Below are 27,696 nucleotides of genomic sequence, written 5' to 3' on the forward strand. Positions count from 1 at the left end.
TAGGGGCCCATGTTCACTCGGTGACTCCCTTCGGCTCCGGGCCAGCTGTGGGGGAGGGGAGACATCTGGGTCAGAACCAGACTCAGCACTTCCCAATCTGATAGCCTCCAGCAGCTGCTCTTCTCTGAGCCTCAGTTTCCTTTTTAAATCAGATGGCCCGGCTGGCGTGGCTCAGTGGTTGATCATCGACCTATGAACCAGGAGGTCATGGATGGATTCCCGGTCAGGGCACATGCCCGGGTTGCAGGCTTGATCCCCAGTAGGGAGCGTGCAGGAGGCAGCCGATCCATGATTTTCTCTCATTACTGATGTTTCTAGCTCTCTCTCCCTTCTTCTCTGAAATCAATACAAATATATTAAAAAAATAAACCAGATGAAAGTGGTGCCAGGGCTAAGCAGGAAGGGGTTGTGCTCCTGGCTGCACCTCTTGCGAGACCCCCTCCCATTTCAGGAGGCTGGTGAGAGCGGTGGGCACCCCCGCTCTCCATTGGAGAGCCTGGGAGCTCAGCCCCAACTCGCTGGGCTGTAGAGACAGAGGCTGCGGGCCAGCTGTGGGCCCTGCCGGGGGAATGAGTCAGTCATCGGGCAGAGGTGAAGGCATGTGAGGGGCAGAAATGCACTTTATCGACTGGACTGCAGAAGTGGCCTCCCTGTGTCGGAAAGAATTGTTAAGAGACTGAAGCACTTAATGCGGGCCTGGCTCTGGCTCCTCATCTGAGCAACAACTACCCCTTCCAACCAGGGGGTCCCTGGGGGTAGGAAACCTGTCAGGAACATGCAGGGCCAGCCAGGCTGAGTTCCAGCCAGGCTCCCCTGAATCCCAAAGACCCTGGAACCCTCGGTGCCCCACCTGCACCAGCATTGCCCAATAGGTGATGGAGTGCTGCCACCTGGTGGTCACTAGCAGCACAGCCCCCTCCTCCAGGGTCCCGTCTGGGCAATCTCCCCCCCCATGCCCCCCCTTGCCTCCCCCCCCCCACGCACACCCCACCTGTCTCTGAGGGTGTTCATCCCTCGGGAACCAGGGTGGCTGGTGGCTGGGCCCCGGGTGCCCTTGAGACCCCCCAGCCAGACTGCGTGCCTGGGGAGCTTAGCTCAGGCCTGGCTGCTCATCTGGGCTTTGAAACTCGTTTGATGCGTGGCCACGGCAGCTGCTCCTGGACGGCCCTCAAAGCGCACTCGCGGCAGCTGTCCCAGTCAAGGGCAGGCCGGGCTTGGAGCCCCTGGGGTTCCCGCTAGTTCAGCAGGAGACCGTCCAGATTCGATTCGGAATCTGGGTTTCCCTGCGCTGCTCTCGCCTCACCTCACCCGTCGGGCGGGGAGGGGCGGGGCACCGCCCACCCATCCTGGGCGAGGGGCTGGAGCAGACCCTGATGAGCTGCTGGGATGGCTGGCCTTGGCCTCAGGCGCTCAGGGTGTGAGCCACTGCGCACCAGCAGGATCTCCGGAGGATGGTCTCACAGGAGGTCTGGGCCAGGTGCAGCCTCGGGAAATGGGGCGCTGGTTCAGGTGGGAGGTGAGGGCCGCAGTCACGGGGCTGGGCATGTTGGTGACAGTGGCTGAGGAGCAGGCGGGGGCAGGAGAGGGGCCTGCAGCCTCCCTGAGGGACAGACACGACCCATGTCCATAGGAAGCCTGTGGCTGAGTCCATGGGGCCTGAAACCGAGAAGGGGCTGTCAGCTCCAGGCGGCGGGGCGGGCTGCCTCTCCTGGCGTGGAGCCGCCGCTTTGATCCCAGGGCTGCGAGGCCTGGTCCCCTGGGGCTCCCAGGCAGGAGGCTCCCCTGGGCCTTTGCTGGGCACATCCCTGCGCTCACTGGGCGGGCCTCCTGGGTGGCTGTCAGGTGTCTAACGAGCTGCTTGACTCACTCAGGTGCAGGGCAGCTCCCCCGTGCTGCTCAAGGGCTCCGGGGGGCTAGACTCTCCCCAGGGCTGACCTGGGAAGACGGGGATCCCTATGCAGGCTGGACCCTCATTTGTGAGGCTCCCAAGCCCCTCCCTGAAGCCGACTAGGGGCTTCTGCATGTGCCTCCACATCTGCCTAGCAAAGTGGGGCTCAATCCCCCAAGGCACCTGGGAGGTGGGGGGTGCCCTCCTGAGCATCTCCATTCTCAGGACCAGGCCTGCCTGAAACTAGGAAAAGGTGGCCGTCCACTAGCCACGGAGTGGCTTCCGAGCAAGTCCCCCACCCCCACCTGACCATGTCAAACGTGGAGCCCAGCACCAGTTCAGCCAGATCGGCAGCACGGGTGCCCAGGTACCATCCCCTCTTCTGCTCTGGCTGGGAAACGAGGGGGTGGCGCCATTGAGAATGGACATGCGCACTGCAGTTTCCGCCAAGTGGAGGCTGCGGAGGGAGAGGGCCGCCTCAGCCCCGGTACCTCGGAGGGGCCGGCCAGGCGTCACCTGTCACGGCCTGCGGGGCTGACAGCCCCCCCTGCGCACCTGCAAGTCTGAAGCCTGGAGAAGCACAAGCGCGCACTCGCTGGTCTTCAGGGCCCGGATGTGGGAACGCTAACTCAGTTGACCGCATTTCCATGAAGTTTTAAAACTAAAACCTGAACCTGAGCCTGAGGACACTGTGAAGTATGCGGTCGTCTAACCACTGTGCTGTACACCTGGAATAAACACTGAATGTTGGCCTGGCCAGTGTGGCTTGGCTGGGCTCGCAGGTTCGATTCCTAGTCAGGGCACATGCCCAGGTTGCAGGTTCGTTCCCCAGTGAGGCGTGTACAGGAGGCGACTCACTGATGTTTCTTATATCAATGTTCCATTCTCTCTCCCCTTCTAAATTCAATTTTTAAATATAGTAATATTGGCCCTGGCTCGTTTGGCTCAGTGGCTAGAGCGCTGGCCTGCAGACTGAAGGGTCCCAGGTTTGATTCTGGTCAAGGGCACAAGGCCTGCTCGATCCCCAGTGTGGGGCGTGCCGGAGGCAGCCAATCAATGATTCTCTCTCATCATTGATGTTTCTCTTTCTCTCTCCCTATCCCTTCCTTTCTGAAAACAATAAAATGCATTTTTTAAAATAAGTAAAATATAACATTGAATGTAAACTGTAATGGGGAAAAAACATCTGAGCACGACCAGAGCACGGAAAATAGTATAAAACAGCACCTCTAAGTAACTTACGTCACCACCAGGCCCAACTGGCTGACACGCTTCACCCACCCGTCTCCCAGGAATAAAGAGACACAGCCACTCACTTTTCAAGGTATTTCTTCTGTAAAGAAGCCAGATTTGGCATCTAGACTGAAAATCTTCCAAAATTCTGTACAAATGTTTAATATACAAATATACATAGGCTTTTGCCAAGAAAAAACACAAGTAACGAGGCGGCTTTGGAGTCGCACACCACCTAGGGCATCGCCACGCCCCCGGGAAAGTGGGGCTGGCGGCCCACACGCAGGCTACACGTAAAACAGTACGTGACACCATGTACACGGAAGTATAGAAGACAGCCCCTCGCCGCTCACAGGCCTCCGGCAGGAAGGAGGAAGGCATTCACCCACCCAGAGGGCTCCTGGAGCGGGGACAGCGCGAGGCACGGCCTCAGCGACAGGAGAGGGAACTGGGCGGTGGCCCATCCGTGCCCTCGGAGCTCCTCATTCTCTCCTCTCGGAGTCTCACTCCATCTCCGTGAAGCGGGCAAACATGGCCTTCCGGACAGCATCTTTGTAGGAATCCGCACCTGACAGTCCATACGCGCTGCCCTTGGCCCCGAGGCCAGCTCCTTTTAGCCGGACTTGAGCCTGGGGGCAGAAAACTGCTGTCAGCGCTGGCAGGCGATGGGCCGCTCCACGCCTCGTCCAGCCCACTCCCTCCCGGGCAGGACCACCCACCAGGCGCCAGAGACCAGGACTTCTGCACTGGAGACCTGGAGCCGGTATAGGGTCTGAGGGAATAAAATGGGCCAAGGAGACAGGCAGACTGAGCCGCCCCCACCCCCACGCCCAGTGTCTGCTGAGCAAGCATCGGCGCCGGAAACTAGGCCCCAAACATGACCGAAGCCGGGAAAGGCCTGGTAATTAAGGGCTCAGACAGCGGCAGGGCGGCCTGGCGCCAGCAAAGCTCCCTGCAGACCCGGCCGGGAAGGTGTGACCTAAGTGGTGGCGCAGGTGGGGAGGGAGCGGTGACTGCGGGGTCTTGTCTAGAAGGCCAGTGGGTGGTGCCTGATCCTGGGACTGAACCTCAATCTCACCTCCGACCAACTAAAGGATTTCTTCACGTGAACAAAAATCCTACATTTTAATTTGCTTTATGCCTAACCAAAACCACTAGGAAAGAAACAAAAGCACGATACCTTTCAATAACCCAATGGCGGCTACAGGGTCTGCGTGGTGGTAAGGGTTTGTTTACAACCAAGGACACAGAAATACACAGGCCTCAGGAGAAAACAGGTCTGCCCTTAGGACAACACCAAACACCAGACAACGCGAGCATTCCTCCCAACTGCCATCTCCGCAGAGGGAGTCAGGGAGGCGCAGGGAGCAGAACGCCTTGTGGGCAGACGGCCGCTGCCCGGGTCGCAGGCCCGGAGCCCCGCCCCAGGCTCACCTCGATGGGGGCCGTGATGCCTTGACACTTCCTTCCGAGGCCCGAGCCTTCCCGCCAGCCCATGGCCTGCAGCATCTTGTTGCCAATGTTACTGTGGTCGATGCCGTCTTTGGTGGGCTGCTCGTAATTCCTGCCAGCGGCAAACACAGAGTTACTGAAAGGGCTCGAGCCCCCGCGGAGGAGGCGGGACGTGCTCACGACACATACACGGTGCCCGCGTCCAGCTGCTTCTTGCGCTTGGGCTCTGGCGGCTCGGGGATGCCGTACTTCTCCCGTCTCTCGGCGGCGCGGTCCCGGTACTTCATCTGCGCGAGAACAAACACAGCTCGGACACCAGGCTTCAGCCTGCGGCCGCCACGCTCCAGGGCCTCACCAGTGGCCTGAGAAACTGCGGGCCCTGCGGAGAGCTATGTCCCCAATGAGCAGGCTTATTATCGGCCACCGCGCGTCACAGCCCGCCACGGTCCTGGAGGAGGAGGAGGAGGAGGAGGAGGAGGAGGAGGAGGAGGACGACAGAGCTATCCTCTCCCCTCGGCACTTGGACAGGCCCACCCCCGGGCCCGAGACCTGTCGGCAGTCCCTGGGGAGTTGGCACCATAAACAGTGGGGGAAAAACAGGAAAACAACAAAACAGAAAACCAGCCCCTACCTACAGAACCTCCCGATTACTTGCGGGGGGAATTTCAAGTAACTTGCCCACAGGTTCATTTCTTTCTTTTTAAAAATATATGTTTTTATTGATTTCAGAGAGGAAGGGAGGGAGAGGGAGATAGAAACATCAATGATGAGAGAGAATCATTGATTGGCTGCCTCCTGCACGCCCCCCACTGGGGATCAAGCCCGCAACCCAGGCCTGTGCCCTTGACCGGAATCAAACCTGGGACCCTTCAGTCTGCAGGCCCTCTATCCACTGAGCCACACCAGCTAGGGCCCACGGGTTCATTTCTCACCTATAGGCTTCCATTCTCCCTGCCCATTGCTGGCTGCACAGGCTTTCTGCTGCCTTCACCTGAGCCCCATCCACTGCTTCCTCCACATCCCCTGCAACCACTCAGGCCCTGCTGCCTCCTGGGCCTAATGCAAGCCCCAGCATCGCCCAGGAAGGCTCCCGCACTGGGCCAGAGGGCGCCCCTGCTCCTTCCTCAAACCCGGGTCCTTCCCCTGCAAGTACCTGGCATTCAGGACCCGAGAGCAGGCCTCAGGGCACCTCCTGAAGGGACCATGCAGGGCTCGCAAAGCACGTGTGGCCTGGGTCCAGTTTCACGAGCCACAGCGGCCGCTAAGTGTGTGATCACCGTCCCTACCTTCCCCTGGACCTGGAACCAAGTGCTACCAACAGAAGCTCAGGGCAGAGACCCCGAGACTCTCCAGCGGCACACGCCCCGCTCACCTCTCTCTCCCTCAGCTCCAAGGCTTCCAGCTCCTGCTCGCTCAGCCTGGACCGCCGGTACATGTCCATGTTTTGCTGCAGAAGAGATGTGACCCAGTTAAGAATTCAGACCACCCTCAGGTGACACATCCTAACGTCACCCATGTCTGCCGTGTTCTAAGCTCAACGACCCCAGCACGGAAGCAGAGGCAGCGTGCACGAGCCCACGCTCCTTCATTCTCACCCCGAGGCCGCCGCAAGCAGACCCCAGCGCTTCAGGTCTTGATTTTACAAACTGAAGGCGAGACCCCCGCCAGCAAGAAGCTCACAACTCGCTTCGTTGCAGCGGTCCGGAGGGACCCCGCAGTGCCTGCGGTTGCCCGTGACTAGGAACAGCCTCTAAAAGGCAAGCACACTCTGGCTGGTTTGGCTCAGTGGATCGAGCGTCGGCCTGCGGACTGAAGAGTCCCGGGTTCGATTCTGGGCAAGGGCACATGCCCAGGTTGCAGGCTCAGTCCCCAGTAGGGGGCGTGCAGAAGGCAGCCGATCAATGATTCTTTCTCATCACAGATGTTTCTCTCTCTCTCCCGCTTCACAATAAAAAATATATATAAAAAGGCAATCATGCATCGTGAGCATCCACTGCGCTTTCACGGCCAAGCCCCCCAGCGCCCAGCTGCCCCCCTCCCGCCCCAGAGCTGGGAGAAGCAGGCACCTTGTGCAGGTCTGAGAGCTGCTGGTGCCGGACCAGCGCGTCTCTGTTTGGGAACTGGCGCCGGCAGAGCAGGCAGGCCATCTTCTTCCAGTCGGCCAGCTTCTCCTCCTCACTCTCCAGTCTCTCCACCAGCTCCTCTTCATTGTCACTGTCACCACTGTAAGCAGCCACCAGACCCCTCTGGGGACAAGAGGAGGAGGGTCATTGGCAATGTACAATGGGCGGGTAGTATAGCTAGTATCTGGAGGCAGTAACGCATCCTCCATGGCTCTGTGCCACACCTTAGAGCAGTGGTTCTCAACCTTCTGGCCCTTTAAATACAGTTCCTCATGTAGTGACCCAACCAAAAAATTATTTTCGTGGCTACTTCATAACTGTAACGTTGCTACTGTTATGAATCGTAATGTAAATATCTGATATGCAAGATGGTCTTAGGCGACCCCTGTGAAAGGGTCGTTCCACCGCCAAAGGGTCGCGACCCACAGGTTGAGAACCGCTGCCTTAGAGTCAATCACACTGCACCACTGCATGGAGCAGCCAGGGCCCCAGTGCTGGGGACAGCCTTCCTGGTACCGACCACGTGGGGCCCAAGGAAAGTTCCCAGATGGCTGTCTTCAGACCACTGACCGCACAGGAAAACCCCAAACACAACAGATCAGAGAAACAGCCCACACAGCCCAGTATGTAGCAAGTAAAAGACGTTTCTTGCTCCGGCTGGTGTTGCTAAATGGTTAGAGCACCAGCCTGCGCTCTGAAGAGTCACAGGTTCAGTCCCCAGCCTGGATGTGTGCATGGCAGGCAACCCATCGATGTGAGCCTCACATCTATGCTTCTCGCTCCCCCTCCCTCCCTTTCACTCTCTCTAGAAATCCATGGGGAAATATCCCTGGAAGAGGATCAACAACACACACACTTCTTAATTCCCTTCCCACACCAAAAACTACTAACACATGCAGTAAAACGCAGTGAGCTGAGCTCAGGAACTCAGGCCTCCTTCCTGCTCCATCTCGCCTGCTCCCTCAGGGAACACAAAGCCCCGAGCACAGTCCGTGCAGGAGCCGCCACACACCCGCCCCAGCGACCCCATCCCGCCTCCCGGGCGAAGCAGGAGTCAGCAGCCGAGAGCCGGCCTCGCTGCGAGTGACACAGACTCGGTCTTTAAACCCTGGCGAGCTCCTTACTTTCAGGGGATTCTCCTCGTCTCCATTCCGCACCAACTCTGGGATCAGCTGCTGCCTCTCGGCCAAGGCTCCCTGGGAAACGCAGCACGTCATCAGCCTCGTGTCCGTCAGCCTCGCGTCCGAGGGAGCGCCCGCCCCGCCGCCCGCCCCGCCGCCCGCCGCCCTGACCTTCTTCTCGAACAGAGCGAAGCCCGCGTCGGCCGCGGCGCTCTCCCTCCTCTCTTCTTCTCGCGAGGAGCTGACGGGCTGGAAGCTGTTTTTGAAGTTCTCTTTCTGCTTGTTCAGGCTCTTGGCCCAGCGCTCCATGTCCTTGGCGATCTAATGTCCAAACCACCACCACAGAGAGACATTCAGGCAGACACTTCGCATGCGCCGCACCACGGGCCTGCTCTCAGCCACATCTCTTAACAAAACCGCTTTTGCTGCTACTTCTAACCACAAACCTCTCCGAGTCACCACATGAAGACTGCTCCACAGTCTGAGGCCCCCAACAAGTCCCAAGTGCACAGGCAACCTGACAGACACCGGCGGTACCACAGGAATACTGCCAAACGCTCGCCCTGGCCGGGCAGCTCAGCTGGTGAGCGCCGTCCCGATATGCTAAGGCTGCGGGTCTGATCCCCGGTCAGGGCAGGCAGGAAGCAGCCAAGAATGTTCAAGTAGGCGGCACAACAGATGGATGCCCCCTCCCTCTCTCTAAACATCACCAAATCCAATTAAAGAAAGGAAAAAAGGAATCCAGGCGAAGCGGACTGCAATGCCACAGCCAGAACCCAGGACAGCATGCCCAGCGGGAATGGGCGGGAACCGGCCGGGGCGCCTCACCTGCTGGGCCGTCTTGCTCTTGGGCTTCTCCTTCTTCTCCTTCCCCTCCTTGGCAGGAGGCAGGCCCGCCTGCTGGTGGGAGCTGGACTCGGCGGCCGGCACGTAGGTCTCCTTCTCGCCGTCCCAGTACAGGTACTGCTGCGTCAGGGAGTTGTAGTAGTACTGGAAACAGACACAGTCAGTGCAGACGCTCTGCTGTCCAACAGCTTAAAGAAACAGTTTGTCACAAGACACATCAAAGTTATTTTTAAAAAAACAAAAACAAACAAAACATGTTGCAGAGATCACACCTCCTGCCCACGGGGAGCTGCACGCCGTGGCGGGCGAGGACGATGAACCAGCCGGCGAAAGCGTGAAACTTCTCGAGTGAAAGTATAATCTGGTTTCTTCTCCAGAGTCTAGTTCCCATTCATTAACCCGACTCCTTTCCACAGACCGTTGAAACAAACCAAGAGGCCAGAACACACCCCCTGTGACAACCAGCTAACTGCTCTCAATCGGTTCAAACAGGCACGGCACTCGGACACCGAGGCCACCAAACACAGGGCTGCCAACACCAGCTCGGGGCCTGGAAGGCGGTGGCAGGTGAAGGAACCGGATCCGAAGGCTGTGGGAAGGACGAGTTGCCCAGTGGAGGCGGCACCTCTCTCTCGCTTTGTTCCCTCGCCTGTCACTCTACCTGCTCAACAGGGGCCCACAGCGGGGTCTGTTACGTCTCTTGCTGGGAAGTGGGTGGGTCAGACACAGGCCACACCTTCCGTGTCCAGCAAGGAGAGCGGCCTGGGAAGGGGCCAGACTCCACGGAGAGGTGGAGGCAGCCGGCAGACTCGGCCTGCTCGGCGCCCTCAGCCTCACGCCTCGCTCTGACACATGGGCTCTCTATGCAAGTTCCTGTTAAAAGCACTTCTCTTGTATTCTCTGGCTCCAGCTCCTGATCATCACAGTTTTATTTACGGAGTGTGAAAGCTGCTTTCCTCTTTAAAAATCACATACACCACCCAAAATAAAACGCCACTCCACAAACCTGCTAACTTCTCCCCTGAGAACACAGAGAGGCTAAGAAAGAAGCTGGACACAAGGTCACATCTGAGTCCATTTATCTGAAATGGGAGACCAGGCAAACCCAGAGGCAGGAGCAGACTGGTTCCCGGGGCGAGGGACTAGGGAGTGTCTGCGTAACGAGCACAGGGCTTCCTTCCACGGGATGATGGAAACCTTCTGGAATTAGATGACGGTGATGGTCGACGACAGAGATACACTCTGAGCGCACACACCACCGAGCTGTACACTCTAAATGGTTAAAACGGTGGATTTTCTCTCAATTTAAAAAAAAGATGTGGAAAAGACATACAATTGCCAACTTCTATCTGGGTCTTTTTTTTTTTTTTTTAATATATTTTTTATTGATCTCAAAAGGATGGGAGAGAGACAGAGAAACATCGATGAGAGAAAATCACCAATCATCTGCCTCCTGCCGCACCCCCATTAGGGATCGAGCCTGCAACCCGGGCATGTGCCCTTGACCGAAATCGAACCTGGGACCCTTCAGTCCACAGGCCAACGCTCTATCCACTGAGCAACACCGGCTGGGGCTCTATCTGGGTCTTTACAGAAAGGTTAAGAGCCACCTATAAATGCTACTTGAAAAAGAGTCCATGGTGAGAAGTCAGAACAGCAGTGAGAGAAGGGGGGTCCTGACTGCCAGGGGCAGGGGATCTGCCATGTGCTAGGGCTGCTCTCCTCAGTGCTGGTTGGTGTAGGAGTGTGAACATTCAGAGAACGGCACACTTCAGTTCTGTGCACTTTTCTGTATGTATGTTATACCTCAAAAACAGTTTTTCTAACCTATAAATTAAAAACTTAAATCCTCGAGCCCTGGCCAGGTGGCTCAGTTGGTTAGAGCATCATCCCCATACCAGTGGTTCTCAACCTGTGGGTCGCGACCCCTTTGGCGGTCAAACGACCCTTTCACAGGGGTCGCCTAAGACCATCCTGCATATCAGATATTTACATTACGATTCATAACAGTAGCAACATGACAGTCATGAAGTAGCAACGAAAATAATTTTATGTTGGGTCCCAACATGAGGAACTGTATTTAAAGGGCCAGAAGGTTGAGAATCACTGCATAAGCCAAGGTTGCGGGTTCCATTTGCAGTCGGGGTGGGAGGCAATGGATCGATGTTTTTCTCTTACATCTATCGCCCGCTTCTTGCAAGTGCCCCGACCTGGGATTGAACCCGCCCCTTTGGTTACAGGATGACACTCCAACCGAGTGAGCCACACAGGCCAGGGCTCGATGGCTGTGGAGAAGCTAAAACGAATCTGGGTCACCTGCTCCTTTGCAGGGGCCACTTCACCTCATGCCTCATCCCGGGACTCAATGACGCTAGGATGTGCTGAGTGGAACCAAGGAGAGCAGTGCAGTTACCTGCGAGTTGGGGTCGTAGTACAGCCCTGTGGTGGGATCGTAGTAATAGCCCGAAGACTCATCGTACTGGTAAGTGGACGTGTCCGGCACCGCTGCAAAGGCAAAACCAGCAACCAGTCAGCAGGCAGACACTGCTGCACTCGTTCTCGGCCGAGATGCAGCTGTCACCGTCTTCTCTCACATCCCCAAACGTCCCTCCGACACCCACGAAGGGAGAGGAACTCGTCAAACAAAGGCAACAACCAGGACCTTCTAACTGTCAACAGCCCCGCGGCTGGCTTACCGTATTTGGTACCAGGAACTACACCAGTCGGGGAAGCGGCAGGGGCCTGGGTACTTGCACTGGTGCTAGGCTGTGCTTCCTCAGTCTGCAAAGAACAGCGGCTCCAATGAGTTCAACTGTACAGTCTCTTAGGATGCAATCACCACCTCCCAGGAGGAAGGGCTACACACACACACACACACACACACACACACACACACACACACACACACGCTGCTCTAAGGCAGCCCTGGAGCCAGACGCACGTAGCTACCACTTTCTCCCTGAAGGTCATTAAGTCGAAGCATGCAGAAAGCACAAACACACCGTTTGGAATCTGACATTTAAAATACACACGCATATCGCTTCTCGGCCTTTTGGCTAAGATCAAGTGTAAAATACACACGCATATTATTTTATTATCTAATAGCACCAGACAGAGAGAAGTAAGGTTGGGGTGTGGTTCCTGCAGCACGAAAGGATGATACTCGGCCAGCAAAACAAAGTCGCCCAACAGGCGCTAGCTGTGTCTGGGAGACAGGCTTACCGGAGAGCTGGGCGGGTTCGAGGTCTGATTGTAGAGCTGCGGGCTCTGGGACACCACAGCGGACGAGGTGGTGGTCACGGCGGTGCCTGTGGCAGAAGCCCTGCGGTTAGGGAGAGCCAGCACGGACGGCACTCGGAGCCGAGCATCTGCCCCGCGATGCCCAGCCCAGCCTCTGTGTCTGTGTCTGTGAGATCTTAATGACTCCCACACATGCCCTGACCTACGGCCATTCCACTTGCACACCCTGCTAGAGTGAGACACAGCGCAGTCAGCCTGCTGCTGATGCTATAAAGGAGGAGAGACCATCTCTGCTCTGGAGCAGTGGGAAGATCGAGCTCCAAGGCTTTCCTGATTCTGGAACAAAACGTAAGCAGAGGCTTCTAGTAGTGACCCTTCTGATGGATGTCTGGGTACCAGGCTCCAGGTCACCCTCTGTCCCCTGACCCTGCGTGGGCACTCATGCTTCCCGAGGACAGAGCAGGCAATAGAGGTGAGCCCAAGAATGAACCCTCATTGCGACGCGCTCTCTAAGAGGCTGTGATCAGATCTTGGTGACCACGAGCACCCTAATCTTCCCAGCCCCTTGACAACCCTCAACGTGCCCCCCAGCGTGCGGGGAATGGACTCGGAGCTCTGGGTGTCGCTGGAACACGTAGGTGCCTCTCCTCAAACAAAAGAGAAAAGGGAGACGAAGTTTCTACCTGATGCAGATGCCGCATCAGATTCCAACCCTCCAGCTTGTTGCTGATAGAACTGTTGGTAGTCCTGCGAGTACTGAAGAGAAGTCCACCATTAAGGCTGCTGTACTCAGAACCCTCTGGAACCAGAAGTGGGAGCGGTCCAAGCTGCCACCTACCTGGGTGTACTGCGCATAGCCGTCCTGGCCGGGCTGCAGGTAGCTGTAGTCGACATTGCCTCCTTCGCCACTTTGAGACTAGAAAACACCAAAAGACAACGAACAGATCACCTTAGTGGACACCAGGAAGGGAAACGAGGAAGGATTCCCTAAAACCGTCCGAGAGCTACTAAGGCAGGCACCGCGGAGGAGGGCCATCGTACCTGGGTGGACGACCACTGGGCGGCAGCGATGGCTGTGCTGGCCACAGAGAAGGCGCTGACCCGGTTGCCATCGGGGAGGACCAGGTCTCTAAAATACAACGACCCAACCATGTGACCCCTCAGCATGCTCCAGGCCGTCACCCCACAGGCCATGGACACAGTGATGCCCTCCAGCCTTGGGGGGAGGTCTCCGATGCCAGCAAGGCCACCTTGCAGAGCGGGGAGGGGTCTCCATGGGCAAAGTCCTCGGTGGGCAGGTGTCCCTGTTCTACTGCATACCCCGCCACCCAGTGAGGCGCCTGCTGGACGAGCAATGACACTAGGCACCGGAAACCTACAGGCCAGACGGGGCCCCATCTTCATGAAGCCTGGCCCGCCAGCCCGGGAGGAAGGGATTCTCTCCCGACAGGTCTGCCCTGGAGCCGGCACAGCACTCACCCCCCCGCCCAGCCCGCCTGTGTCCTGCTCTCAAGTCTTCTGGCAACTGGTGACAGAGGCCAGAAGGTACCGAGCTCTGAGGGGAGACAACGGTCTCCCTCTCGGCCTGGGTGACCGGGGAGGGGAGTGGCCCAGCGTGGAGACGAAGCTTACGGGACCGTCAGCAAAGCAGCCCGGACAGAGCGTGCGCGGACAGCAGTTTGAAACAAGGGTGCTGAAGCCACTCACTTTCTGGCACTTTTTGCAAAGTCAACCCCAATAGTCTTGCCATCAATTTTCAAAGGTGGGTGGAGACTCTGTAATATCTGCAGCAGCTGAGAAGCGTCCTGAAGGAGAAGGGGAAGAAACCAACTGTGTCGTGTAACTGGAAATCTCACCCTACCACCCGCCGCGTTGGAAAGAACAGAGCTTTCTCTTAAAAAAGAACAGCAGTTCATTGCTGTCTGCGGCTGTGAAACCCGGAGAAAAAAACCACCTCCCTCTCCTCCAGGACAAGGAGGCGCCGTGCAGTTAATGGAGTAAATGCGAAGTCGACCCACAGCAAAGCCCGAAGGACTCACTGGGGCTCAGGCATCGCCCCACCCGCGTCACACTCCTCCAGTGACCGGCCTGTGACTTAGCACTGCCACACAGCACTAGGTAGCCTTGAACTTTGGGCTCACAATTTAGTATCACCACGGGATGAACCCTGTTGCCTCTTGAGGCTGTCTCTTTGCAAAGGAGAGATCCCCGAGCCCCTCACCATGGCGGAAGACAGCTGCACAAACGCGAAGCCCCTGTTCTGCTGCGTCTGCCTGTCTTTGATGAGGCGGATGTTGTTGACGGCCAAGGACGCGTAGGGGGACAGTGCGGTCATGATCGAGTCCACCACCGTGTGCGGGGCAATGTTCCGGAGAATGATTGCTGGGGGCGAAGGAGACACATGACGTATACATGCGTCCCACCGCCAGCGCTTTTCAAGGCAGGTTCAAGTACACACACACACGCACATCCATTTGGGGAGGTTCCTAGTGTACCTTTTTTTCTGACACGGAGGAGATTCTAAAAACCAACCTTCTATAGGACACCCTGCAGCAGCTGCTGCTGCGCATGACCAAAGGGTCGGAGAACAGAAAAGCCAAGCTCGGACGCAGAGGCCAGCAGGTGAGACGGACTTACTGTCACAGTAGTAGTCCACAGACTGAACCGACTCGGTGGTTCCTGAGGGCACTTCCTGCTCCGAGTCTGCAGGAGGAAGGAGGAAGGAGGGAGATCAGCAACAGAAGACAAGCAGACAGCACACCAACGCATTTAGTAACGGAATATATGAACACCCCAAAGCCTTAGTGTTAAGTGAAGTCGTTTTCTTTTGTACCCACGTGTGGCTGTAATAAAACCTCGTGAACTCTGACATGGTCGGTGTGAAATGCACAGACCGGGCCCGTGGAGGGCTGACCCGACCCCTGTGCTCAAGGAGCAGGTGCGGAGTGCACCCGGCGAGCAGACTTCCTTCTGGGAAGTAAAGGCCCCTCTGTGTGCCCGCTGTCACCAGCAGCACCTACCACACCTATGGGACAGGTTTCAGGCAAGTATCCAAGTTACTTGTTTATATGTCCTAAAACCTATACGTTCCCTCAAGTTCACAGACAACCCAGTAGTCAGGTCTTACTGCATATTCCAAACAGCTGAACCCGGGCTTACCAAACTTGTCCGCTCCACATCGGAAGCATTTTAGTCTTTTCCTGAAATTGTTAAGGCAGCACTGGAAAAAAAAAAGTTTCACCTTAATTGCCAGGCTCACTAGGAACCAAGGGGGTCAGAGTGGCAGGGCCAGGGCTCGTCCCAGTCAGTAATGTCAACAGCAGCGAGTGATACCATGGACCCAAGACACAGGGTGTTACCCTGCACACTGATTGCTTTGCTACGGGAATTCCTCTGAGAAAAACACATCTTGGCCTATTTTGCAATAAACTGCATTTTTATCAAGTTGGAGGAAAGTTTCAGTTCATTCAGAAACCTACAGGGAGTCACTGGCGAAGCTCTCCCTCATATCGAAGCGCCGACACGGACCACTCCATGTCCACAGACACCGCAGCCAGAGGAGTGGACACGGGCGCAGCCAGAACAGAGTGCGAGCCTCTCAACACGTCGATGCCACACCCAAGTTCAACGTGGTGCCCTGGACCCTGACAGGACTCACGTAACCTGAGCCCTGAGCCAGGTCACAGGAATGTTGTTCATGTCCTTGAGGGGCTGCCCAAAGCTGAGAGCTCAGGAATTGAAGAAACTGTAACGTGAAACACACCTAAAACCTTAACTAAAGCACTGGGCTGAGTACCTGGGCTTAGTAAATAAAACACGAGTGTTCTAGGGATTCCGTCCTCTAACAGGGGTACCCAAAGAACATCACAAAGCACAAAAATCACCCTATGACAAACACTGGTGACCGGCACTTCCGGGCCCTTGTTTGGACGAACACGCGCGCGCGCGCACACACACACACACACAAAAAAAACCCCCGAAGGAGCCAGGTAACGCAGGAGAAACAGCCTTACCTTGTTGCAAAGCCAATCTTCAAACTTGGGTCTGGGGTTGCTGTAATGCATTGCAATGTGCTTTCCTTGAATCACCAACTTTTTCTGTAAAAAAAAGAAGTCATTAGTTATTCCCATTGTGGGAAGCGTGTGTCCATTTTCCCAGGGCAGAGCACACTTCGGAAAAATCAGTGCTCTGGAATTAAATGGACAATACGGGGAGGACCAACCACCGCCACCTATACTCTGCCCATCCAATCCTTCCGGCAGGCAGCAAGAGAATGGGATGCGGAGTGAAGGTAAACGGAGTCAGGGATGCTGAGGACGCTGCCCAACGCTAACCGCGGGCACGCACCAGGCGCGTCGCCAGCACAGGAGTCCTAACCTTCGGCGTGACCGGCTGCCCGAGGTGACAGTCTAGTTCAAAAAGCAGAAAACACAACTCTCCCAATTCTGAGTTGTCTCCTACTTAAGCCCTTAGCACGTGTCCTCGGGCTCCGCTTCGCCTGGCCCCGTCCCCCATCCTTAGGCAACTGAGAGCCTTCACCTGGCCCTGCCCCCCACGCCTGCTTCAGGAAGAGCTGCAGGGGAGGGAAACTCGTTCTGAAAGGGAGTCTGGTCACAGCTCTTGCTCAGGAGGGACCATTCTGAATGCCATCGAGTCTAAATCAGCTAAGCGAGGCTTCTTTCTGCCAACTGCAGCCTGTGATGTCCTAGGTGACAGATGTGCTTTTCACTGAAATAGATGGTACTCTCTCTTCAAGATGAGTAACCAGGAGGCCAATGAAGTTTCTTCAGGGGGGTAGGAAAGATTCGTAAATGCTTGTACGCCACCTCATCCTTCAAGTCAACCACGTGACTTAGAGGGACTGAATTTGAAAAGTTCAAGACTCCAAGCTGAATCAGTGTAGCCAAGAGCACGCCCAGCACCTGCCCCCAAAGAGCCTTCATTTAACAGGTGCACCTTTTCTTTCTCTTTTCTGGGGGAGGAGAGGGACGGGGTGACTGAAGCAGGTTAGATATCCAGATTTTTAAAAGGAGTCTAACCCTCTGAACATACATACTGTTGAGCAATTTGATTCTTGCAAATCCTGGAGGATTAAGACATGCTGTGAATGTGGTCTCTGAAAGATCTAAAGGCAAGACCGCACGTCTGGCCGAGAGGAAGGCGCCAAGGGGCCACCCACTCCTTGTTGTACAGAAGCAAAAATAAAGAAGCCGGGAGAGATGGCAACAGGTCACCCACTAGGAGGGGTGGGTGCTGGGGAGACTCCAAACTACCACTGAGTCCCTAATCCTATTGGCCTTTGCTTTCTGGAGTGAGTTTGAACTGTAATAAAGTATTACACTAACACAGCTTTGTATACATTAAAATTGTGGAGATTTTAAAAGGTCTTACAGGCTTTTCATCCCTTAGGAGTTTGAAACTCCCAGGCAAGTCCTCAGACACAGCCGCTGCAGCAAGCGATGCTGCCACGCCATGAAACAGACTCACAGGAGCTGGCGCACCTTCTGAAGGGAGGGGGATGTGTCCCCGTGGGAAACGCATGACGCTCCACTTTTAGAAGATCAGGTGCCACCGCTGGGTTAAGAAAACAAGGCTTAAAAATCTAACCAATCAAAATTAGTGAGTCTAGTTATAAATGGCAATATATTAATAATCAAAGGATAGAATTCTCATTTATGGGTGACAAATCATAAAATGCTGCAGAAAAGCAACAGGCGTTAAGAAAACGTCCCAGAATGCACTTGGTTAAGGCGTCAATACTGTGCTCTGGAGTCCTGGAAAAATGTCACGTCTGTGCCAAGCACTGAACGCAATCTTGACACTTCAGTTCATGCCACGTCCAAGAACCAGCAATGGTCTGCTCTGGACCGCCAGCCCAGGCGTTCCCAGGGAGATTAGAATGTTAATGCCACTCTCACCAGGTTAGACAGCAGGGCACCGGCTCCCCTCTACACTCCTCAGACTTATTGTCCACACATTCCGCCAGGCCCTTAGCTAGCCCTTGAAGACATGAGCAGTGATGCCTTGGGGGGGTGTGGTCCAGGAGAAATAGGGAGTTACTTGTAAAATGCCTGCAGCAGACTTCTACTGAATTCTTTTCATTGTCAGAGAGAGCTGGAGATTCTGAGATTCCTCTCAATGACATCATGAACAGGAACATATAAGCAGGGGAAGGGGACACGGAGTGTTTGGTAAGTAGCAGCTAGGTGGTCAGGGGTAGCCAAGCCCTGCCAGGCAGATACGGCCAAGGGCAGAGCGAATTCTGCCATGCGTCCTCGGGACTAGATTTATTCTAGTTGAATCAATTTTAATATATACAAAGCTTTTCTTTTTGTAAAGTCACTCCTTTGGAACAAACCACTCCTTCAACCTTTTTTAAAATTGTACAGACTTGTTCCATTTTCATGAATATCTAGACTTGGTGAGTGAAGCAACCTGATTGGCTTCCATCCAGCTGGTAGCATCTTGCAAGTGATAAAACTCCACGAAGGCGAAACCACGGCTTACACCTAGAGACAGCATTCAGATATAGACGGGATACTTGTGTTAGTCAGTTCCTTTATAACAGGCGAATCTCTCTCCCACTGCTTCAACACCGTGGGACAAAGCCAATTGGGAAGCAGTTTTATAAATGTGACTTGACTTGGGGATCTTCTTGATACTTTGCCATGGCAAGGAACCAAGCCGCCTGAGCTAAAAGCCACTCGATTTGATTCCACGCTTCAAAAGTAACCATGCAACCGACTACGAACAAGGAGTTTATACATCACTACTTACCGGAGGAAAGAAAAGCCCCTAAAAACAAAGTTTTTAAAAAGGTCCTCAGATGCGCTATAACATCGTTTGCAAAGAGTCACATTCCTTAGCCATGGCAAACCTGTCATTCTGAATTCATGTGCTCGAAGGCTGGGGGGTCAGGAGGGTCTTGGGGACGGGGAACGGGGAAGAGGCCCGGACAGCGGAACTCAGCTCTCACCTGTTTTCCTTTTCATGAGCCTCACATCCGCAGGCTGAGGGCCTTCGAAGGACTCCATCATTTCTCGAATCTGCACAGGGTTTTACACATTTACAGTTAAAGCTTCAGCCACAAACTGTTCCGCACCAAAGCAAGTTCAAGGACTGGGGCTGCATCTCTGCTTAATTAGCCAAGTTCTGAACTTCCATCCGCCGAATGCAATTATTCAACACATGGACTAGAAGGAGGACTCTCACAGGAGCGCCTGTGTCACTGCGCCCTTAAAGCTCTATGTGCCACCTGGGCTCCCGCAGGCCCCATTATTTACCTTAGGACACACGGTCTTGCTCCCAGTCTCCTGTCCACCACGCCTCCCCCTTTAGCCTCATCTCACGGCCCTTTATGCTAAAGGACCAGAACCAACGGCCAAAAAACGAGAAACTCCCCTTAAGTTAAGTAGTTTCTGCACATCTTAAGAAAGAATTTTCTTACATTTACTTTAATGATGAAAATTAACAAAGCTCATCTATTGTTAGGCCCCTAATAAATTAAAAATAAACATTAACTGGGCCTAGAAGCAGCAATTCTGGCTGACAGGTTTCTCACCGATGTCACACCAAGCCCTTATTGCAAAAGGCAACAATAAAAAATTGCATTCTTTAGTAATACTCTCAGGGGGAAAAACAGGAGCAAATTTGTGAAACAGGGATTCTCAGCGGCCGCCACGTGCAGAGGCTGCAGGGCCACGCCGTCGATCCTCATCACGCGTGGCTTCTGTTTGGGAACATGCCTGCTCCTAAGTCTCTGACTGCAAGTCAGCGCCGCAGCGTTCGTGCCCATCGCTCCTGCCTGTTCCAGCGGCCACGCTCCAAACAAGGGGCCCTTTCAGTCTGCTTAGCGCTGAGCTGTCCCATGTCTGTGCTGCTGCTGACATCACTGGCTAATGACTCCCCAGTGCAAGGCCACGAGGTGCCTCATATACGTGTCAGGTAAGCTTGACTCAGCCATGACCTACAGTGCTGCTGGCCATGAGTTCGAGGCTGCTAAATCAACGATATCTATTAAACAAGGCAACTCTAAACAACTACATACCAAACAAGGTGGGCAAAAATGTGACAAGCTCACAAGAACCTAGCTCTGGATCACCTCTAGGAGCAGTGAATTTATAGACAGCAACCACCCAAAACAAGGAAAATGGACTGTATCAAATTTTTCAGAGAATGAGAAGCTACACTGACTCAGGTTCATGCTTAGTAACTAAAGACAGTTCCTTCCAAAGTAGTGATACAGAAACATCATGGCAACATAGTAACTAAACACAGTTACTCTAAGAATTCCCATGTCAGTGGGAGGACAAGCGAAAGAGGCAAACAAGAATGAAAGCGACAGATGAAGCTCAGGAAAAGATGAAATACTATGCTTTTAAAGTGTTTTAAAGAGCCCAACAAATTTTCTAAGACTATGTATCTATCTATATAAAAGCCTAAACAGCCCTAACCGGTTTGGCTCAATGGATAGAGCGTCGGCCTGCAGACTCAAGGGTCCCAGGTTCGATTCCGGTCAAGGGCATGTACCTTGGCTGCGGGCACATCCCCAGTAGGGAGTGTGCAGGAGGCAGATGATTGATGTTTCTCTCTCATCGATGTTTCTACTCTCTATCCCTCTCCCTTCCTCTCTGTAAAAAATCAATAAAATATATTAATAATAATAATAAAAAAAAAAGCCTAAGCAACTGCCTGACCAGAAGCTATGACGCACAATGACCACGAGGGGGCAGACGCTCAACGCACAGGCATGGGAACATGGAACAGACTGATGAATCTCAGAGGGAAGGGGGGAGGAGGGAGGGTGGGAAGAGATTAACCAAGGATCTTACATGCACACTAGAGGCCCAGGGCACGCACTGTTGGGTTCCCTCAGCCTGGTCTGTGGGGATCGGGCCATAACCATGCACCAAGCCTCCAACATCCCCTGAGGGGTCCCAGATTGCGAGAGGGCGCAGGCCAGGTCAAGGGACCCTAGTTCTGTAATATTTGGGCACCTCAGAAACCGTACTTTGAAAACCAGCCTTCTATGGTGGAGACTTCTACCTCCCCAAACAAGCCTAGAGCACAAGCACGACAATCGCGTTTTGTCACCAGCAGGGAGGCCCCAGTGTCGGTTGGAGCCTGCTCTCCCCACGCCACCACTTTCCCTGGGCTCCCAGGGCCACAGGCCCCACAGACGCCTCAAGGGGACAGTCGGATGGACAGGCTCTTTCCTGAACTGGCTCCTGGGGGGCTTTTCTTCCCAACGCCACATGCTCACTGCTGCGTTCTGAGCTCAGCTCTGCCCTCGCTAACCATCACGCTTCCTCCCATCACTCCAGCCCGCACAGCTTTCGCTACCAGGCAAAACTCCCAGGAACTTCCCTTTACACTTAGCTGGGCTTCCAAAGCCGCCAGCCCCTGTCCCAACAGCACCTTCCCAGCCACCTCTCCTACCACAGCCTTCAACTTCCGTGGACACAAGCTGGGTGCAAGGTCTCGTCTACATCCGGTATCTTTCTATTCCTAGGCCTGCTCATGTGACGCCCTGCCTGGAGGCCAGCCCCCCTCCCCCCAGCTCTCCGCCAGACAAAACACTCCTACCCCTCAAGGCCCGGCTCAGCGTCTCTCACCCGGAAGCACTTCCTCACCTGCCACCAGCAACACCCCCTCGAAGCTCTGAGGCGCCTGAGGACCTCTCGCAATAGACTGTTTCCAACACCGACCCCGTCTCCTCAGCTCTGTCCTCACCACTGACCTGAGCTATTCACCTAGGCCAGTGACGGCGAACCTTTTGAGCTCGGCGTGTCAGCATTTTGAAAAACCCTAACTTCACTCTGGTGCCGTGTCACATATAGAAATTTTTTGATATCTGCAACCATAGTAAAACAAAGACTTCTATTTTTGATATTTATTTTATATATTTAAACGACATTTAACAAAAAAAAATCAACCAAAAAAATGAGTTCGCGTGTCAGAAGTTCGCCATCACTGACCTAAGCGTTTCCTGAGACGGGATCCATGGCTCTGCTCACGGAGCATCCACAGAGCACACAGCAGGTGTGCAGCGGGTCCCCATTAGTGTCCCACCACTAACTCCAACGCCCCACCTCACACCGCCACTTCTGGTGTTTAGAAGACCAAAGCTGTGCGAACCCAGTATTTACCTTCAGCTTTGTCTCAAACTCATAAACATTGGTTAGAATTTTAATTTGAGTACTCCAAGACGATACTGGCACAATGCTATGCATTTACACCTTTCAAAAACACTTCAAAACCTCACATCCATTTCACCACCACCATCGGCCGAGCGGTTTCCTGCACTAGAGCGTGGAAGCCTATCTCAGAGACGGCTGGTCCCATGGGGGGTGGGGGGGAGATGTGCTGATGTAAGTGCCACATGAATGTCATGAATACAGAGCTTGGGAAGAGAGGAGGAAGGCATTCCACCTGGTGGGTCAGGAAAGGCTTTGCAGAAAGTAGCCTCTGAGCAGAAAAAAGCACACGATGGACATGCCCAAGGTGGCCTGCGGGGGCGTCAGGGGGTGGATGTGCCTGGATGGAATGACAGATGCCACTGGGAACCAGGCAGTGCCCAGAGGAAACAAACAAACAAAAAAGAATTAAAATAAGAGACCAGGCAGTGCCAGGACACCAAGGCCCCAGCCGGCCAGCCTGAGGACTGGGCAGTCGGAATGGCCTTCCTGTTCAACAGGCTTCCGGATGTGTCAAATGACAGTGCAATTCTCATCCAATCAAATGGGGCCAGATCAGGACGAAAGTGTTTTTACTGATACACGCTCACCAAATAATTAATCAATTCAATAAAAATGTACTGCCTGCCTTCTGAGGGCTACTGAAGGAACAACACCCGATCCCTGCAGTAAGGAATGTCAGTCTAAACGGGAATTTATATGCATGCATGAACCAAGCTGAGAGAAGTCGACCCTAAAGACAGACCTACTTCACTAACTGAGCTGTTAGCTTGAGCTCAAACAATAACACAAGACAAGGGTGGAAGCTCCTGTGCCCAGAACGCGTGACGGAACTGCTGTTCCCCTTACGTCGCTCTCCGAGATGGTGATGGGAAGGCCGCGCAGCATGATGGTCTTGCTCTCCCGCTCGTCGCTGATGTCATGCCGGTAGTCGTGCTCGCCGTAGTCTCCATCTGAATGGTAGCCGTCTTCGGATCGGTCACTGTTCCTTCTTTCACGTTCTCTCTGATTTACAATAAACAAAACCACAATGAAACCCACTGGGTCTATACCCCCCCTCCTGGAATTTATCTTCGGGAACAATAGCGAGGATACAAGAACTCCATGACCACGTCACTGCAGTGTTTCCTAAAACAGCGGAACCAAACCAAAGAAACCCTGTCACCCATCATTCAGTTCAGGAAGCAGTTGAACCGCTCACCGTGCAGATGCCAACACAGCGAGATGCCACTGCCCGTTACGATAGGAAGATGATGTGCGAGGAAACAGTGGGAAAGGAAAAGGCCAGTGCAGAATGACATGTGCAGCACGACTGCTTTAAACAGAGCCGCGCACGGAAAGGGTCATGGAAAAGCTGTGCTAAGGGAACGGGAACGCCAGCTGAGGCGCAGGGCTGGCTCAGCATGACACCTGCACGCCGCGTCCTTAACATGGGGTACCGCCCACCTCACCGGCTGGAGCGAGACCTCAGGGAGCTCACAGAAGCGAAGCACTCAAGAGCACCTGGGACAGGGCAAGCCCTGAGTGAGCCCAGGCCGGTATTTCTATGACTACAATAGAGTCTGAATGTCATGCCCCCGGAGAGACGTCCACCCGTGGGATACTTACTTCCAGAAGCCTGGGCGTCTTACGCGTACAAGTCATAACGAATCCCGACAAGCCCACACGCAGCTGCTGTCACTCACCTCGGGACTGTCGTAGTCTCGGTAGTCGTCGTATCGGTCCCCCCTCCGGTCCTCACTGGATCTCTTGTAATCCGAGTCTCTGCGCCTGCTCCGGGGCTCCCGCTCATCGCGGTCATCCCTGTCGATGATGGAGCCGTACCTTCCACTTCGCTCTGTTCTGCTCACTCTGCCAGGGAAAATAATTTGCATTTATTCTAAAGTAAATCACATTTTGTACCTTTAGAAAACATGGCTGAACACATGTCCACAGCTCAGTTTACAAGATATACAAATAGTTATATGTATCCCTTAAAATTTATCACTAAATCCCAGGTCACAAAGACAACCAGTGGGAAAACATCCATATTCCTAAACGCAAAACTAAGTTTAGGAATTCACCCTAAATCTGAAAATTCAGATATCAAATGTTTGGGTTTAATATTTTTGAGAAAGGGAATGTTCAAATGCATTCTGTATTTTCCCAAGCCTGTGGTCTATGCATCACCCCATTACACCTGACTTGGATCTTAGTGATCAAAGGTAGGGAGAAATAAATTATTAGCATTTCACCCAGTTTCAAAGGAGAGTGCATCCTGACTCATCTGCTCTCAAGGGTAGCACAACAGCCTGGATGAGTTACATACATCTTTTCCCCCAGCAGGGAGTTAACAAAGTAGTTCATCTGTTAGACATACCCAGCGCTGTCAGAGAACATTATTTCCTATAACATCTAGTTTATCTTTGGTTACTGGGCAGCACTGGGAAATCTAAAAACAAGAGGCTTGAACCCACTTGACCAGATATTCACAGTTATTTCACAAGTTATGTACCAGGTTCATAAAACTGCTGTGTAAGGGAAGACAAAGGACAGGTTTATAAGGGCGCACTGAAAGCATCCAAATAAAAAGAAATCAATGAAAACCAGTAGCCTAGGACTGTTTCAGGATGTGAAGCCTGGGGCTGACAGGCCCTAAAAAGGTAAATGTTAATTTCGAAAGTTATTTGGAACCACAGACTGCTGACACAGAATTAAAATAATGGCATCACGTGACAAGACCATTTCCCGAGTCCCGCTGGGCCATCAATTTGGTCCTTCACTGGGCCTGGCCTGGACGCTAAGGAGGCAGGTGGCTGAGTAAGGAAAGGCTGTGTGTTCAATCAAATGATCTGAGTGGGAGAACCCACAGCTGACACAGCAGCCGCAGCTCCCACTTAATCCGGCGCTAATTCTTTAGCAGTTTGTGTGTAATCCGTGGTCCAAAACTTCCCAGCCTATAAATCTGGGTCGTCTTGCCAGGCGGGGGACAGGAACTGGCTCTCGGCGGTCCCTTACGCTGCAGCCAGGCACTGACTTCTGCACAGCTGTTACCCACCCTGGGACCTTCCGACCCACTCCACCCGCACGCACGCCTTACCCTTCAGGCTCCACCTTAGATAACACTTTCCCCGGGAAGCGTAACCGGCTGTTCCCAGAACCCCACGCTCCCCGTGTGCTGACAGCACCCTCCCCGCCTTCCTGCAGCAGGACTCGCACCCCACTTCCGCTCCCTCCCTGCACTACACGCTGGTGAGAGCAGGGATCACGGGAGTGCGCACAGCAGTGCCTGGCACAGACAGGCGCCTGCACATCTGTTTGATAAACTAAACAATTTTTTAAAAACTGCTCCGTCCCCGGGAAACGCTGAGGCCCAAGCATGTGCAGCGGCGACTTACCTTTTGTCCGAGCCCATTGTCTGACCGCAGCTCTAGCTCGCTGCTCCGAAAGGTTCACGGTTTGTGGGGTTTGTTTTTTTCTAGAAGAAAAGAGAGACTGGTTGCTGCAAACCCGAGTCACTGTCAGTCCTTCCAGGGCTGGGACACTACGGAGGCCGGAACTTCACCGAAGCCTGGGGGGCGGGGTGGGGGGAGGGAAGCTGCAAACGAGGGGAACCTCCTTTCAAACAGCGGGGCCCTGCGGGGAACGAGCCCCCGAGGGAGCGGCGGGAGGCCTTCCGGCCCCCCTGCGGGTTACACGGCAGAAAGGGGGTGCGGGCCGGCGCCCTGGGCTCCGCGTCGAAGGCCCGCCGTGGGGGAGGCGACCCTCGCAGCAGCGATCGGGCCCTGCCTCAGGAGCCACGGGAGATCCGAACGTTTTGGGGGAAATCGAAAACCTTCCGGAAGGCGGGATGCTGAGCTGACTGAAATCCACTCCACTTGCGACACAACGGCGGCCCCAAAGCCACTGCCATCCGGCCAGCGGCCAGCGTGGACACGGCTTGGACTTGCTTCCCGGACGACACGGACCTCCGCGGCCGGGCCCGCCGCCGATCAGGCCGCTCACGCCGCTGGGCCCGCCGCCCGCGAGGCCGGGGGCTGTCCCGGGCCGCCCCCAACGAACGCTGGCGGCATCGGGAGGGGGGAGAGCCGCCCGGGAGACAGGGGCCTGGGCAGAACCTCTGATACGCCCCCGACGCCGGGCCGGTGCCCAGACCCACCTCCCGGGGTGTCGCGGCCGACTGGGGCGTCCGGCTCCCCGCAGCTCCCGGCACACGCCCCCCCCCCCCCGCGCCCCCCAGAGGGCTCCGCCCGCAGAGCAGCCATCACCGAGCAGCCTCCCGGGGAGGGCGGCGGGGGGCTGCCGAGAGGCACCCGAGGGGCCGCGACGGCTCCTGGCTCAGCTGGGCTGCGGAGCCAGAGCCCGAAGGAAGCGGGCCGGGGGCGGGGCGGGGCGGGGGGCGGCCCTCGGAAAGCTGACGGCGCGGGCGGCGCCGAGGAGCGCGGGCCTCCGCCGCCTCGGGCAGTTTAGTCCGCGGAGAGATCCGGCCGGAGCTGACGGCCGCGGCCCGAGCGCGGGGGCCCGGGAGGCCCCACGAGCACCGCCCCGACAGCGGGGACCGCCGGTCGCTACGCCCGGCGCTGCACTTACTTCCAGGAAGGATCCAAGCGGCCGAGGTAGCGGGTTTGTGTCTCAGAACCTCCAACCGGGGACCACCGCTCCACAAAATGGCGCCTCCGTCGACCGCCGTCTCCTACCCACAGTGCCTCGCGCCCACCCCTCCCCCGACACGCCCCCCGAGGAGGCGTCCAATCCGCGGAGGCGCCTGGCTGCGCGAGGGCTGCTGGGAAGTGTGGTCGCTAGGGCAGCCTGTCAGTTACTACGCCCCGCGTTAATTTCCTGCGTATTTCCCTTCTTCAAACGCGCGCCCATTGCCAAGCTGCCCTTTGCAGACCTGGGTTAGAGCCTTTACCGTTATTAGGCATAGCAATGTGTTGTCTTTGTTACAAGCACGTTTAACCCGGTTTTAAGATAAGAAACGCTAGTTCATCTTATGTTGCATTATTGGACGCTAAGATTATTGGGCAGGATACTTTACAAATATGTATTTCATCTTCATAGCCTATGAAATGGTGATTAAATCCACTTTGCACGTGAGGAAATTGAGATATATGGAAATGACGAGGATTCTTGAAAGCAGGTCTAAAAAGTATTCCATTGATGTTCTCTTGTTACTTTAAGGGTTAATTTAATAGTTACTACTTGGATGTCTAGTAGCATCTCAAAGTTAACACAGCCAAAACCCCAGCCTCCCCTCCACTACCTTCCCTGGCTCATAAGTGGAAACTCCCTGCTTCCAGTTACTCAACACAAAAACCTTGGAGTAATCTGTGACTTTTTCTTGCACCCAACCTGTCAGCAAATTCTTCTCATTCTACCTTCAAAATATTTCTAGCCCTGGCCAGTTTGGCTCAGTGGATAGAGCGTCAGCCTGTGGACTGAAGGGCACATGCTCGGGTTGTGGGCTCGATCCCCAGTGGGGGGACATGCAGGAGGCAACCAATCAATGATTCGCTCTCATCATTGATGTTTCTATCTCTCCCTTCTTCTCTGAAATCAATAAATATATTTTTAAAAATATTTCTAGAATCTGACCACTCCTAGCTGCCACTGCTGTC

The 27,696-nt window shown here is 54.7% G+C and overlaps 1 protein-coding gene across 3 annotated transcripts; it reads right to left on the reverse strand.

Moving 5' to 3' along the window:
• Nucleotides 1–3,200: 3,200 nt before the first annotated feature.
• On the reverse strand, nt 3,201–26,792 carry RBM5 (RNA binding motif protein 5). 3 transcript variants are annotated; one of them, XM_059664696.1, is made up of 25 exons: nt 26,669–26,792; nt 25,477–25,556; nt 23,785–23,950; nt 22,949–23,104; nt 18,880–18,949; nt 18,339–18,412; nt 15,917–16,000; nt 15,063–15,123; nt 14,541–14,606; nt 14,125–14,285; nt 13,611–13,708; nt 12,945–13,032; nt 12,742–12,819; nt 12,587–12,659; nt 11,886–11,971; nt 11,360–11,444; nt 11,077–11,168; nt 8,646–8,807; nt 7,989–8,138; nt 7,821–7,892; nt 6,640–6,819; nt 5,946–6,020; nt 4,763–4,860; nt 4,556–4,685; nt 3,201–3,750 (listed from the first exon to the last, which is right to left on the reverse strand). In XM_059664696.1, exons 2-25 carry the CDS (start codon nt 25,491–25,493, stop codon nt 3,625–3,627), a joined length of 2,448 nt encoding a protein of 815 aa, XP_059520679.1. In that variant the 5' UTR covers nt 25,494–25,556; nt 26,669–26,792; the 3' UTR covers nt 3,201–3,624. The 3 variants fall into 3 exon arrangements, with proteins under 3 accessions (XP_059520679.1, XP_059520681.1, XP_059520682.1); XM_059664698.1 differs by lacking the exon at nt 5,946–6,020 and having other exon boundaries at nt 26,669–26,775; XM_059664699.1 differs by lacking the exons at nt 3,201–3,750; nt 4,556–4,685; nt 4,763–4,860 and adding an exon at nt 4,888–5,021 and having other exon boundaries at nt 26,669–26,775.
• Nucleotides 26,793–27,696: the final 904 nt, after the last annotated feature.

The sequence above is a fragment of the Myotis daubentonii genome, chromosome 14, assembly GCF_963259705.1.
Source record: "Myotis daubentonii chromosome 14, mMyoDau2.1, whole genome shotgun sequence".
Lineage (NCBI taxonomy): Eukaryota > Metazoa > Chordata > Mammalia > Chiroptera > Vespertilionidae > Myotis > Myotis daubentonii.

Excerpts from the sequence above, each read along its gene's own strand:
- RBM5 (XM_059664696.1), bottom strand. Across the intron at positions 16,001-18,338 it reads GCTGGATGGAAGCCAATCAG|AAAAAGTTGGTGATTCAAGG; the intron begins GTTGCTTCACTC and ends TTTTTTTTACAG. Across the intron at positions 8,808-11,076 it reads ACTACGACCCCAACTCGCAG|TACTACTACAACTCCCTGAC; the intron begins GTAACTGCACTG and ends GTCTGTTTCCAG.